Source organism: Oncorhynchus mykiss, chromosome 18, assembly GCF_013265735.2.
Source record: "Oncorhynchus mykiss isolate Arlee chromosome 18, USDA_OmykA_1.1, whole genome shotgun sequence".
Lineage (NCBI taxonomy): Eukaryota > Metazoa > Chordata > Actinopteri > Salmoniformes > Salmonidae > Oncorhynchus > Oncorhynchus mykiss.
Genome location: NC_048582.1, coordinates 10,967,684 through 10,983,491, shown reverse-complemented (window position 1 = coordinate 10,983,491; position 15,808 = coordinate 10,967,684). Strand labels below are relative to the sequence as shown.

General features: G+C 42.5%; 2 protein-coding genes across 10 annotated transcripts in view; both read right to left on the bottom strand.

Moving 5' to 3' along the window:
• The window catches only part of LOC118941092 (microtubule-associated protein 2-like), a 111,948-nt gene extending 107,138 nt beyond the window's left edge, over positions 1 to 4,810 (bottom strand). For 3 of the 9 annotated variants that reach the window (XM_036951784.1, XM_036951783.1, XM_036951786.1), the window contains exon 1: positions 2,479 to 2,814. The gene's annotated coding sequence lies outside the window, so the exon portion shown is untranslated. Of the gene's footprint in view, positions 1 to 2,478; positions 2,819 to 3,857; positions 3,936 to 4,332 lie in introns of those variants that run through there. The other 6 variants (XM_036951787.1, XM_036951785.1, XM_036951791.1 and 3 more) reach the window with 5 other exon arrangements.
• On the bottom strand, positions 4,093 to 9,664 carry LOC110527282 (long-chain specific acyl-CoA dehydrogenase, mitochondrial). Its single transcript, XM_036951793.1, has 11 exons — positions 9,477 to 9,664; positions 8,576 to 8,752; positions 8,142 to 8,279; positions 7,624 to 7,788; positions 7,260 to 7,326; positions 6,935 to 7,099; positions 6,372 to 6,473; positions 6,013 to 6,126; positions 5,574 to 5,701; positions 5,212 to 5,298; positions 4,093 to 5,113 (listed from the first exon to the last, which is right to left on the bottom strand). The coding sequence occupies exons 1-11, from the start codon at positions 9,560 to 9,562 to the stop codon at positions 5,020 to 5,022; spliced, it is 1,323 nt and encodes a 440-aa protein (XP_036807688.1). The 5' UTR covers positions 9,563 to 9,664; the 3' UTR covers positions 4,093 to 5,019.
• Between the last annotated feature and the right edge of the window lie 6,144 nt (positions 9,665 to 15,808).

Here is a 15,808-nt window from a genome sequence, read left to right as displayed (position 1 = left end):
GCCTGCATGTGGGCTCTCTCTCATCAAACACACCTGATACCTCTCACTCAAAAGCCACCAATAGAGATAGAGGGAGAGCGAGAGAGAGAGGCAGAAAGAGAGAGTCTGCAGAGAACTAGTTTCCCCTGCACTTTGGCACTGCAAGCCACTATTCCCAATCTGCATGACAAAAGCTAAACGCACATTAGCGTCAAGTCTGTTTGCAAACTCCTACAGTACAAATAGACCTATGAATGGTTTTTCAATCCAAACAAAACTTCTACCCTGTAAAATGAAGTCTCCCGAGTCAAGTGTGCATGTTTGACATAACCAGAGCTAATGTGTGTATCCATTTCCCACGTGGCACTCGAGACAGACTCAGTTTCCCAGGCTTGCAACAGCAAAGTGTGGAGAAGATTGAAACTGAACTGCCGTTGGGGCTCCTCAGGGCTCAGTCAGAGTACCGCTCAAGGTTGTGATTAAGGTCATTTCAATTACCGTTCCTGTGATTACAGTTACCCCAATTTAGGCTGATAGAATAATGTCCATACAGGAGAGATGGGGGAACTGGATACACACGCCCAGTGTGTACTCCCTAATGTACTTTGTCAAACCCCATTTGGCTTGGACTGAGCACCCGCTAATCTCTAGATTGAAGACATTGAGGAGGAGTGTTCCTAGCGTAGGGGGTCAAAGGTAGCCTGGTTAACAGACTGAAGGCTAGTTTAACCAGGCTAGGTCCAAGCTATTTCTGGGTCTTCCAACCCAAAACATATTGTGTATTACTGATCAATGTTTATTTTCTGATTCATCCCCCTTTTGTTTCATCATCTATACTGTACTGTAACATCTACAGTATTCACACAGTAACATTCACAGCCTTTTCATTTCATTTGGTTGCCATAACACATCCATGTTTTCCAGAGGTATTGACCAGTAGGCAGGCCTCTACCGTATGTGTAACATAGTATCCCACTATACAATACAGAATGTTTTATGTGGACATTAAATCCCCACAGACCCTATATTATACACAGGAGTATTCTCACATCCACACATGGGAACTCAAACGTCCCTTGTACTCCATCATGCTGTAAAGACCAGGCGTTCAGATCAGAGAACGCATAGCAGCACTATAGCACTTCAATCAGACTCCAGTCAGGCCAGAGTAATGGAAACAGAGTCCGAATGAGGTCAGTATCTACTGTAAAGTGTCATGACATCAAACTGAGGTATAGAGGTTTTCATCTATTAGTTGTACTGGCCTGTTACAGGGGGATTCACAAAGAGCACAGAATCACAGTGTAATAATGTGGAATGGGCTCAATAGTGGAAATATAATTATGTCCAATGCTGCTATTTGATTCACATAACATTACATGAACTAAGGGCTCTAGGCACTGCCCAGTATTTAGAGGGAAAATATGGGTGCTTTTTAATAAATACATTTTGAATATGTCCTGTCAACTAGCTATACTGTATGTTGTATATTTCCTTATTACATCAATACTCTGAGAAGACTGGCTGCTGTCTAGGGTTGGCACCTGGCAATGCAGAAGTATTTGTTTGGGTGAGTTTTTTCAGATGCTTGATATTGTCTATTGCTGTGAAACGTTATAATTAAAAAATGACCCCGCCTCTTTCATTGTTAACAATTGCAATGCATATCGACGTGGTTTGTGGGGCATTGGTTTCCACTGCAGTGCTGAATGGTGTAAATAGGACGACACTGCAGGTCTCCTGTATCTAACGGTGTGGCTCCAAGACTCCATTCAAATCAGATCTAGAACACTGCTCCTGCCTATACGTCATGAAGAGTGAATAAACAACAAACAACGAATAACAAAGATATCACCAATAGGCCTATGTTGCCATACAAAACCGTAGGCCTAGTTCAAATCTGGGATTAGAGAGTAGGCTATAGCAGGCTGGTGCGGTTACTGCAGTTATCCGCCAGAGCAGCCCCCGCACCGTTTCAGCACCATGCATGGTGGACCTGAACAATGGGCATAGCCCGCAGCCCCGGAGCGCTCACAAGTTGACCAACAAAAATACTAACGGGCTTTTTATTACGCATTTTTATGAGACAAATAAACACTTAAAGGTGTGATGTTTAAAACAAAATTAAGCTAAACGAGATGGTAGCAAAAAAAGCAGACAAATGGACATGCCGACTAAGCCTTTCTCTCCTAAGGGTGAGGCTGATGTGCAAACCTTGTTCCTTCTCAAAGGTAAAATACAGTAGTATTCTTATCAAGTTAACAAACAAGCTTCTCATTTTTAACTAGGCTAAAGCACAAACAATTTAACACATGCCTTTCCTAAATGCGCAACAACTCGGATTAGAAGCCACATTCAGTGATTCCGAGAACATCAAACTTTTTAAAATCTAAACTAAATCAAGTGTGTTGAAAGTGCAATTAATTTAAATGTAATTAAAACATAATTAACCATGCTTTGCCTTTAAATTGAATAAATTAAATATGGTATTTTCCTTACCTGTTCGTGGCAAATGAACCGTATAAATAAATCCCTTGCGCACTGTGCCTTGAGCCCTAGTGACAATGCAAAGAGATGTCGGTCTCTCTGACCCCTCCCACCGCGTTCAAATGCCGTAATTACATCAGTAGTGGCGCATTCATTTGTATGCAACCAACGGTTGCAGGTTCTCGCTCCCACACACGCACGCATGCGCACCAACGCACACACACAGACACACACACACACACACACAGGTGGGGATCTACATATAAGAGGATGGATGGGCTTCTGTGAGTAGCTGCATTGCATTGCTCTGCTTACAGGGAGGGCTGCGGCACTGGTTGAGTGAGTGAGTGAGAGAGATGTGGAGGGCAGAGAGGAGATGGGGGTGGGGAGGAGAGAGGATATCAGGAGAAAGAGCGAGGGAAAGAGAGGAACTGGATTTATCAAGGAAGCATATGCTCCCGTCTTCCCCCATGGGATCCCAGCCACACCATGTCTGGTGCCCATGCCAAAACGGGCACTGTAGGATTTGGGGGAATGTGGGGGTTGGAGCAGATTGACTCTCCCTCTCCTTAAACAGAAAACATGTGTACCCATGCCAGCTGGCCACAGGCATATTCCCTGACAGCAGCATACTAGCACCACTGAAACACCAGCTTTATCATGTAAAAACAACACAAGACATACAACTCAACCTAAATCAAGCTATATACATTAGGTGCGCATCCCAAATGAAAGGGCTCTGGTCAAAAGTAGTGCACTACATATAGAGAATAGGGTGCAAATTGGGATGCTTACCCAGTACATGTATGGGTTTCAGTTTGGGACTGGGTCAATGGGAGCCAGAAATTACACCTGCCTGTGTTGAGCCAAAGCAGTTTGCAACTCAAGTGTTCAGAGAGGCAGCTGGATTTAATACTACGCCTGGGTAAATAGGTTTAGCCAAGCACAACCGTTGTAGATTTCAGATAGAAATACATGATGTAGAACAGAGTGATATGTAGAATAAGGAAGCTCTTCAGCTCTATTCATTACATTTCTCAACATTTGACTACTGAATGTGGCCCCTGCCCAATGGTGTTTCATGAATGTGGATTTATCTTTTGTTCTACATCCTAACACTGCACCTGGGACAAGAGATTTTAATAGATGTGCCCACAGCACTCCACTAAACTTTAATACTGAAGGAAACAGGATGATTATCAAAACCATACAGATAGGAATTGATAAAAAAAAATGAAAGGAATGGAATCAAAGCTAATGAAAATACTCCTAGTAGACAGACATCACTGTTGAGATGGAATAAAAACCAGGTTTAATTGGTTCACAAGACTTACTGCCATCTTGTGGTTAAAATAATACATAGCAGGAGATAGCATTGTGCAGAAGACAACCTTAGTAGTTGAGGCTGCTGTTCTCATCCTCCTGAGCTGTCACCAGGGCATCAATCTCAGGCTCACACATCTTCTCACCTACAACAGACACACACCCAAAAACCGGGCTTTTAATGCCTTAGGACCATATCATAATGCATTATTCCTGTATGCCTTCGTCCACTGCAATAGAACACCCCACATGTCCATGAAACTGACAGAACACAATAGATCCAAATTAAAATTGGAAGAGGGATCACCAAAATTATATAACTTTAATAAACAAGCAATATTATTACATTACAAAATGTCAAAAAAGGTGGCGTTTAAAATGTTCAACAATACTGCAATGTTCTAATTCCCAGCTTGTTGAGGTGTTAAGTCAGCCCCCCGCACCTCTCTGATTCAGAGGGGTTAAATGCAGAAGACACATTTCAGTTGAATGCATTCAGTTGTACAACTGACTAGGTCTCCCCCTTCCCCCTTTAATGCTCACCATTAATAGTTATCAGGAGAAGAATGCAAGGGCACTTCCGGTTTGGAGCTAGGAACAAATGATGGATAAAATGCTGTTCATTCAAACTAAAACATTCTAACGTACAGGACTATACCATTTAGTTTTCCACCCCCATAAACACAGCAGGAAAGACAGTCGGACACAAACACAAAGGTGGTATTACAAAAATATACAACTTAACTCTGTGCATTTATTTGATCATGGTTTCAAACCTTTTTAGATTTCAAGTGTGAAAGGATGGACGGATTTAATAACATATTGTTGACTTTGTAGAAGCCAAGAGGAAAGGGATAAACAACCCTACGTCTAGATTGTTAAAAACACATTCCCAGCAATATTAGAAAATAAAGACAAAACCTGAATATCTATTATTTCACTCCATGCTTATTCAAAGAGGAGTGAATCCTAAGTTCCACTTAAGTAAAATGTTTCTCTCAGTCATGCATTGATCTCTATGGGAGAATAAGTAAAAATTTGACTTAAGTGGAAGTTGAGATTTGTCCCAGAAATACCACTAGCCTACCTTCAGTGAACATGACAATCACTTAAAAAGGCACGGACAACCAGCTCAGTAGCTAACCCAGTCAAAACTGCTGTTGGTGTTAAGAGACTTATGTTAACCACTTCCCAGTTCTCCTCCATGGTGATGTCACTGGGACGTCTCCCTCACTTCTGGCTGACGATACTGCGGGCGATCAGCTCCTTCATGATCTCATTGGTGCCTCCATAGATGGGCTGGACACGGGAATCCACAAACGCCCTGATGGGGAGAGAGAGGGTTTTCATGTGCACTGACAGCATAGAACTAAAGAGAATAACATGTTATATTTCCATGAGACACACATCACCGTCACTCACTTGGCGATGGGGTAGTCCCACATGTAGCCCCAGCCTCCGTGGAGCTGCAGACACCGGGTGGCCACAGAGTTCTGGAGGTCAGACGCCCTGATAAACAACAACAAAAAGTCAAGTCAGACCATATAGGGGGTGTCCCAATTCTCTACCCTTCTCCCTGAAGGGTGCACTTCAACACTTCATGGGTTTAAAAGCATTGTCTGGAAAGACATCACCAGCATTACTCTTATACCAATCCACTCCCTTTAAATCCAATCCATGGGTGGATGTGCAAGTGCACTTTACAGATCAAACATCCTGACAGTTCTGGACTGGAGTAGCAGACATCTGGTGAAGGAAGGTTTAGTATTTGGTTGCGTTCTCACCAGTACTTGGCCATAGAGGCTGTTTGAGAGTCCAGGCGTTTCTCTGTGTGAAGCTGGAGACAGGTGTCTAAAAAGGAGCGGCCCACACAGATCTCAGTCTTCAGCTCTGCCAGCTTGTGCTGCACAGTCTGCACCATGAGACAGGGGGATGGAGTTAGTGGATCACCTCAATATACTACAATACAACTATTCACCCATCTGATCAAACAGAAATGTGTTCTATGGAGATAGTTTGAGGTTAAGTGCCTCGCTCAAGGGCAAAACAGTAGGAGGTACGGGGTCTGACACCAACAGCCCTCTAGTTGCTAGTTCAGTCCCCACTTTGACTCAGCTTCTCTAACATAGGTTACCTACCACCCCAATAGCACTAGTGTTCACTACAGCGAAAACATACCTGTTACTACAGCAGAAATACGAGTCAAAGATAATGCTATCCAACCTGAAGGTGTGCGATGGTCTTGCCGAAAGCCTTCCTCTGAGTCACATAGTTCCTGGTCTCCTCAAACATGAACTCACTGCTGGCGATGGCCATGTCTGCAATCAGCAGGCGTTCCTGGAAGAACAAGAGGTGAAGAGCATTAATAATGATGTGGTCTGTAGCTACTAGATATAGTCATACCTTTGTGACAATCGAGTACATAGGAATAGGTTAGGGGCCAATTCCCTTCAACTCAGTCATTTCTCTTTAAATAAATACAATCGGTATTGCAATTTCAGTTTACTTCCTGAATTGAAATGTACCTGACCCCAACCCTGGTATATCATCATGCAAGTGTAATTCCTCTCTGAAAGGTGTACCTGTGGCAGCTCGTTCATCAGGTAGTAGAAGCCCTTGTTGGCCTGTCCCAGCAGGGCAGAAGCAGGGAGACGCACGTCCTCAAAGAACAGCTCAGCCGTGTCCTGGGGACAGAGAGACAACGGTTAATATATATCGAAGGTAATGGCTGTTCTATAAAATGGGCTGACATGACAGTTGACTAGTTCTCGTCATCTGAACCCACTTCTCGTCATCTGAACCCACTTCTCGTCATCTGAACCCACTTCTCAAGGGACGTCAATATCAAACCGACTGTTTGAAGCGATGAGTTTTTTTTTCTCATTTGACCAGACCTGGATTCAATAGTGTTTGTTTTCTTTCAAATACTTTAGCTGCCTTCGATTGAGCTTTAACTACACAATGAAACCAAAGGAATAGTAAAAAAAACAAAAGCAACCCATCTCTCTGGTTCTACATACAGGCTCAATCAAACTGAAAGGATGTGAAAAGGAAATCAAAAGTATTTGAACCCAGCCAGGTGGTCAAAATGGCCCCTTAACGAGAGGGGGTTAAAAAAATGTGCACTTGAGATTTCTGACTGTACCTGTGCCATCAGGCCAATCTTCTCCAGCTTCTTGCCCGCCTGGAAGCCCGGCATTCCTTTCTCCACCAGGAAGAGGCTGATCCCGTGGGCCGCTGTTTTCGCCTCGCGGTTCGTTACGGTCACCACGATCACCATGTCGGCCATACAGCCGTTGGTGATGAACACCTGTGGGTGAAAGGACAACGGTCAATGACATGGGTCATGTTCAGTTGGGAGAAAACATTTTGAAACGGAGGTACTACCCAAATTTGTCAAACGTTTTGCTACGGTGTGCCCTACTGAACACAACCCTAGTCTGGTTAAACCACATCCACCCTGAACGCACCTTGTTGCCGTTGAGGATCCAGTCATCGCCGTCCTTCTTAGCGTACGTCCTGACACCTTGGAGGTCACTGGGTTGAACGGAGAGAAGAGAGGGTCTTTAGGATGAACTGCTATTGGCTAGACAGAGGAAGAAGTTAGAGAACACGTAATGAAAACAAGCAGAATGACCCCAAATTGACCTTACCATCGTCAAATTCTCATGCTGAAAGTATAGCCTATTAAACGAACAAATTTCACACCATCGTGCTGACCCAAACCGTACTGTGCCTGCTTGGATATCTTATTTTCACATCATGCTTTCCAGTAGGGTAACCAGACCAGAGCAGTACAGCTCAGCTTGGCCCAGTAGTGTTAAAAGTCCTCACCTGCCAGCTCCCGGCTCCGTCATGGCGATAGCCCCGATGCAGGTACCAGCAGCCATCTGGGGTATGAAGCGATCAATCTGTTCCTTGGAGCCATAGTTACTGATGTAGGGCATGCAGATCTCAGAGTGGAGGGCAAAGCCTGGGCCAGAGCAGTTAGAGTACATCCTAGAGGACAAAGAGAGACAGGGTGAGGAGAGGGGTGTAACGTCCTGATATCCCCTTCTGACTTTCCCTCAGTACAACACAAAGCCTGTTGACAGAATAGCATTTTGATGTTATCAGTAGGCATCTAAGTTAAGTCAGTTGTTTGACATATAATCACAACTGTTACATTCTGCTATACGCCCATGGTCATAGCAATAGGGCTTGGGGAAATACTAGCCAATCAACCCACACCTGGGCCTGTATTCATATAGCGTCTCCGAGTATGAGTGCTGAGCTAGGATCAGTTTAGATCATAATTAATGTGATTATATGGACAGTGGGGAGCTGATCCCTGGTCAGGACAAGATACTCACTGCTCCTCCCACATCACAGCTGCAGACAGCAGATCACCTCCGATCCCCCCGTGCTCCTCTGGAGTGAGGATGCCCAACAGACCCTGCTCCCCAGCCTTCTGCCACAGCTCCCTGCTCACCATACCTGCCTTCTCCCACCTGGAGGGGGGGGGGGGAGACAGAGACCATACCTTAAGTCAGCAGAGTCATCACAACATAATCACATCATGAAAACCATTCAGTTCACTGAAGCAAAAAAAGCTTGATCATCAGCATCCTGTTTATTAGGTCACACAATAGAACAACCACTTCAAAACATTCTGCAATGGAAAACGAGTGTTCAACTGGTTCCTCCCGCTTTCAGTCAATTTCCTACCGTTTGGTACTTAATGAACAGGACCCTGGTGGGAAACACTAGGCCTCTATAGAGATGGTTACAGACAGTCAATACATACTCCTTGTGGTAGGGCACCACCTCCTCTGTCCAGAAACGTCGGACACTCTCCCTGAACATGTCATGATCCTCGTTGAAGATTCTGCGGGTGCCGATGTCCATCAGAGTCTTGGCGCTGGACGTCTCCGGCCGATTGGACGGGGGAACTTTCCCTTCCTGGGGCTGGCTGTGCTGCATTCTGGGAAATGGAGGCACAGGCACTTATAAATAAACTACATGTTGGTCTAATGAGCATAACAAGGCGGTTGTAAGGCCTAACGTGTCCTACAAAGTCCACCTTTAATCTTTAGGTGTGGTATACTGAACCACTTGTGTGTTTGCTAAGAAAGTTAGAAACTGACTTCTGAGATCAGTGTAGTCAGTAGTGGAATTTGACTAGCCCCCCATGGCGGGCTGAGTAACCTAGAAGGACATTACTAATGCCATTAGGTTAAAGCAACCAAACCAAGGAGCAAACAAAACAACCAGTCAATCAATCAGGAGAGTCAGGTTCACGAATAGGAAGTATGCAGTGATGTATCTTCAGATTAAAAACCACATTATCTGGTGTTAAAACCTTTAGCTAGCAGTGTTGGATAGCTGAGTTACAAACTCAAACCCACTAGTTACCTCATATGTGAAGGAACACGTTAGGTAGGCTTTAAAGGCCATTTCTGGGAAAGTGTGCCAAAGGTGACTGTGTCCCAGTTTAGCATTAGCGGGTCAACAGACAATGTTGAACACTATAAGAAGCTATATTTTGTTGCTGACTACATATGACAAGGCTGTCTTAACTAAAATATTTATGTTTAAAATAAATAACTTATTTCCTGCTCAATGACAGTAAATTAACGTGAATGATAAGCATATCTACAGACATCGTTTCTCCAGTAAAAATTAGCATGCAAATCTACCACACGCACCTGGCATTTGCAGAAGAAAGTACCTGTCCACCTCGACATACATGTTTCACACCAGAATAACACGCTTTGACAGCTTTTGACAACATTTTCCTCCGTAACGTTACCGCTTTTACGCAACTGACACAATAAAATTGAATGCGTATCTTCTCTAGTATTTCAAGCGTAGGCTACGGTCTCATTTGTTGAAGTTATTGCCATCTACTGGGCGGAGGTAAGGCCTGCAGAATGAACGTATTACATCAGATTTGACACATTCCAAACATAATGGATGATATACAGTGCATTCGGAAAGTATTCAGACCCCTTCACGTGTTCCACATTTTGTTACGTTACAGCCTTAATGATGAAATTAGAATTTTCCCTCATCAATCTACACACAATACCCCATAATGACAAAGCAAAAACAGGGTTTTAGAAATGATCATGTATTAAACATTTTAAACGAAATGCCTTATATTTATAAGTATTCAGACCCTTTGCTATGAGACTCAACATTGAGCTCAGGTGCATCCTGTTTCCATTGATCATCCTTCAGATGTTTCTACAACTTGATTGGAGTCCATCGGTGGTAAATTCAATTGATTGGACATGTTTTGGAAAGGCACACACCTGTCTATGTAAGATCCCACAGTTGACAGTGCATGTCAGCACAAAAACCAAGCCATGAGGTCAAAGGAATTGTTCGTAGAGCGCTGACACAGGATTGTGTCGAGGCACAGATCTGGGGAAGGGTACCAAAACATTTCTGCAGCATTGACGGTCCTCAAAAACACAGTGGCCTTCATCATTATTAAATGGAAGACGTTTGGAACCACCAAGACTCTTCCTAGAGCTGGCCACCCGGCCAAACTGAGCAATCGGGGGAGAAGTGCCTTGGTCAGGGAGGTGACCAAGAACCCAATAGTCACTCTGACAGAGCTCCAGAAATCCTCTGTGGAGATGGGAGAAACTTCCAGAAGGACAACCATCTCTTGGGCATTCCACCAATCAGGCTGTTATGGTAGAGTGGCCAGACGGAAGCCACTCCTCAGTAAAAGGCACATGACAACCCACTTGGACTATGCCAAAATGCACCTAAAGGACTCTCAGACCATGAGAAACAAGATTCTCTGGGCTGATGAAACCAAGATTGTACTCTTTGGCCTGAATGACAAGCATCACGCCTGGAGCAAACTTGGCACCATCCCTACAGTGAATTATGGTGGCGGCAGCATCATGCTATGGGGATTTTTCAGCAGCATGGAGTGGGAGACTAGTCAGGATCGAGGGAAAGATGAACAGAGCAAAGTACAGAGAGATCCTTGATGAAAACCTGCTCCAGAGCGCTAAGGACCTCAGACTGGGGCAAAGGTTCACCTTCCAACTGGATAATGACCCGAAGCACACAGCCAAATCAAAGCAGGAGTGGACAAGTCTCTGAATGCCCATGAGTGGCCCAGCCAGAACCCGGGACTTGAACCCAATCAAACATTTCTGGAGACCTGAAAATATCTGTGCAGCAACGTTCCTCATCCAACCTGACAGCGCTTGAGAGGATCTGCAGAGAAGAATGGGAGAAACTCCTCAAATACAGGTGTGCAAAGCTTGTAGTGTCATAACCAATAAGACTCAAGGCTGTAATCACTGCCAAAGGTGCTTCAACAAAGTACTGAGTAAAGGGTCTGAATACTTATGTAAATGTGATCATTTCTAAAAATAAAATAAAAAACGTTTTTGCTTTGTCATTATGGGGTATTGTGTGTAGATTGAGGGGAAAAAAACTATTTAATACATTTTAGAATAAAGTAACAAAATGTGGAAAAAGGGTCTGAATACTTCCAAATGCACTTATTTAGGCTTCAACAATAATCCAGTGAGATTTAATTCAACATTTAAATGTGTTGTTTTATTCAAAAGCCAGTATGTTTTGTGTTAAATTGGATTTTAGAGTCGATTTTCACGGAAATCAAATCGAATTTGTCAGTTGTAGACCATAAAATGCCTCCTTACAAGTCCTTAACCAACAATGCAGTTTCAAGAAAAAGAGGTAAGAAAATATTTACTAAATAAAAGTTTAAAAATAAATACATTCTAAACACAATAAACTAACTAATGAGGCTATATTCAGGGGGTACCGGTTATTGAGGTAATATATACATGTAGGTAGGGGTAAAGTGACTACGCATAGATAATAAACAGCGAGTATCAGCAGCATAAAAAGGGGAGGGTTCAATGCAAATAGTCTGGGTAGTAATTTGACTAACTGTTTAGGAGTCTTATGGTTTGGGGGTAGAAACAGTTAAGGAGTCTTTTGGACCTAGACTTGGCGCTCCGGTACCGCTTACCGTGTGGTAGCAGAGTGAACAGTCTATGACTAAGGTGGCTCATACTTCATACTCCGGGTAATCCAGAGATTGTGAACTAGCTGTTTGAATTGGTCATTTCATTCAACAGCAAGTATGTACCAAGAGAAAACATAATGTTTTACAGAGGATTTCAGAGTGGGCTAACATACATTTTCTGCAGTACAAAAGTGCTTTATGATATAGTCACTGTTGATATATTACTTGATGACACTTCAATAACCATACGTGGATAAATGTCACGGCTCATATGCTAAGTGGGATCCTTGAGATGACCCTAGAGTTCGTCAGAGTTCGATGTCCCAAGGAACCCACTTAGTATTGACCGACATGGATGTTGCATTGGTTTCATCCAGGTTTGTTTGACAGTGATTGATTGCAAACGTATTCATTCATTCCATCCACCACATAAGACTTCTGGTCATATTATCTCATAAATCCATAATAAATCAACTAACTTATCTTCATTGGACCCAATGCATCATTGATAGGTATTCTGACAACGGATCAAGTTTCTGAAAATGTGTCAAACAGTTGATGGAAGAAAAGTTATTTTGTAATGTCTTATTCTGTCTTCCTCTTTGATCCCACTAACTTACTGTTGCAACATGTTACTGTAGAGATTCAGCTGTGCCTTCTTTCAGGTGAGGTGAGTTGTTCACATTACGTAAATATAGATTTTGTGTGTGTGTGTATATATATATACAGTGCCTTGCGAAAGTATTCGGCCCCCTTGAACTTTGCGACCTTTTGCCACATTTCAGGCTTCAAACATAAAGATATAAAACTGTATTGTTTTGTGAAGAATCAACAACAAGTGGGACACAATCATGAAGTGGAACGACATTTATTGGATATTTCAAACTTTTTTAACAAATCAAAAACTGAAAAATTGGGCGTGCAAAATTATTCAGCCCCCTTAAGTTAATACTTTGTAGCGCCACCTTTTGCTGCGATTACAGCTGTAAGTCGCTTGGGGTATGTCTCTATCAGTTTTGCACATCGAGAGACTGACATTTTTTCCCATTCCTCCTTGCAAAACAGCTCGAGCTCAGTGAGGTTGGATGGAGAGCATTTGTGAACAGCAGTTTTCAGTTCTTTCCACAGATTCTCGATTGGATTCAGGTCTGTTTCGAGGCCAGGTTGGGGAACGGAGAGTGAAGGAAGCAATACCGTTACATAAATAAACACACACCCATTCACAGAAAATCAGAGAGAATATCTATAATTTAAATCGGAGGTTCCCATAGTAATGTGTAACAGTATAATTTTAAACCGTTCCCTCGCCCATACCCGGGCGCGAACCAGGGACCTTCTGCACACATCAACAACTGACACCTACGAAGCATCGTTACCCATCGCGCCACAAAAGCCGCGACCCTTGCAGAGCAAGGGGAACAACTACTTCAAGGTCTCAGAGCACGTGACGTCACTGATTGAAACGCTATTTAGCGCACACTGCTAACTAGCCGTTTCACATCCGTTACAAATGCAGGCAGACCAAACAAAGTTGGCACTTACAGTACGACAGCAGCAGCAACCATATATTTACGGATCTACATCCCATGCAATAATGAAGAAATTCACGTTAAGGAACAGATTGTACAATAAATAACAGATTGTACAATAAATCTGGACTACTGGTTCAAAATCCCAGCCTTTAAAATCCTCACTTGCGCCTACATTATTTATAATAATGGGCATTCCCCTTATTTTTTCCAGAACTGTTGCAGTGGCTTAAACAGAAGGATGGAATGAACGCTGCTAAGAATTGAAATAGCAGTGTCGAAAACATCATTACACACTTCCACGTTGACTTTCCTTCAGTGCTTTGCATGTGCCAACATAGATGATAAACAGTCCTTGCTATCTGGAATCCTTGGGATGTCCCTACCCCATTGAAGTTGGAATTGAAAATGGTTAAGGTTAGGGTTAGGTTTGTTAAACACACGTTTGGCTAACCTTACCTTACCTTATCAATCCAGTATGACTATTTCGGTTAAACTTCGGAACTGATCGGGAAAAATGTGCATTAGGTCGCGACATAACCATAACAGTATTGATTACCAGGCAACATGAAGCCAAAAGATACGTGAAAGAGCTTCAGATATAGAAGCACCCGATTAGTCACTAATCACCCCATTAAAAGGTGGAAAAATCCACATTCACCATATGAATGGTGTGATTGGTAAGATGTTTCCACCTTTTAATGGTGTGATTGGTAAGATGTTTCCACCTTTTAATGGTGTGATTGATAAGATGTTTCCACCTTTTAATGATGTGATTGGTAAGATGTTTCCACCTTTTAATGGTGTGATTGATAAGATGTTTCCACCTTTTAATGATGTGATTGGTAAGATGTTTCCACCTTTTAATGGTGTGATTGATAAGATGTTTCCACCTTTTAATGATGTGATTGGTAAGATGTTTCCACCTTTTAATGGGGTGGTTATAGTCTAATCGGGTGCACCCGCAGTCACCCGCTATTGCCAAGGACACAGTAACCTAGATAACGTCAGTTAGGTTAAACCAGGCCAAGAATGAAATAAAACAACCATTCAATCGATCAGGATAGTCAGTTTCATGAATAGGGAGTATGTATGCAGTGTTGTATAGCTGAGTTATTATGGACTCAAACCCCCTAGCAAGCTAGCTAACTAACTAAGCGTAAATAGGTATTTCTGGTTGTATCCCAAGGTGACTGTGTCCCAGTTTCGCATTAGCGGGTCAACAGACAATGTTGAACAATATAACTAACTAGCTATATTTTGCTTGCTGATTAAGTTACATGACAACATTGTAAAACTAAAATATGTTTATGCATCATTTTGATGAATTCAACACTATTCTCCATAGAAACAATAAACAACTTATGTACTGCTCATTGAGTACTGCTCAAAACGAACGGATCTGGCACTTGCAGTAGAGAGTATCTGTCAACCCCGACATATATTTTTCACACTAGTTAAACACGTGTTGACAGCTTTTGAGAACATTTTCCCGTGTAACACTTTCACCCAACCGACACAACAAAAGTGAATGTGTTTCTTCAAGAGTAGGCTACAACCTCATCTGTTGAATGTGCTGCCATCTACTGGGCGGAGGTAAGGCCTGAATGAGCCTACGACATATTTTCTCTGTCTACCCATTACATATGTGATATATCCTAGGGTAGTATGGGATTTGGCCTTCAATAATCCAATAAGATTAACAAAACGTTTTGTTATATTATTCAAAACCCAATATGTTTTGGGTTACATTGAAAAGTCTACATTTCAGGGTATTTAAAAAAATATTTAACCTTTATTTAACTAGGCAAGTCAGTTAAGAACAGATTCTTATCCCCCATCAGTGTGGGATTTGCTATTCTCTAATCCAGTGAGATTGTGAACTAACCTTTTGAATGGGTCATTTCATTCAACAGCAAGTATGTACCAAGACAGAATATGTTTTACAGAGGGCTAACATATATTCTGCAGTGCAAAAAGGCTTTATGATATAACCACTCGACATGTTGTTTGGTGATACTTTAATACCCATGGATGGATACATGGCACGGCTGTATGGGACTAGTCAAACATGGTAGATGCTAAGTGAGATCCTTGGGTTTCTGAAGATGTGTCAAACAGTCGATGGAAGAAAAGTTATTTGTAACGTCTTCAACCTTCCTATTTTGATCCCATTAAAGGCCCATTGCAGTCAAAAACGTGACTTTCCTGTATTATATATTTCCACACTGAGGTTGGTATAATACTGTGAAATTGTGAAAATTATGATAATGCCCTTTTAGAGTAAGAGCTGTTTAGATAAGAATGCCTTAAGTTTCAGCCTGTTTTGGTGGGATGGAGTTTAGTTAATAAACCAGTAACAGAGTTCCAAAACTCTCTGACAAAAAATCCTAGTTTTCAGCCCCCCCCCCCCATTGAAAACCATAATAAAAACGGTTGCATTGGGCCTTTAACTTACCATTGCAACATGTAACTGTAGATT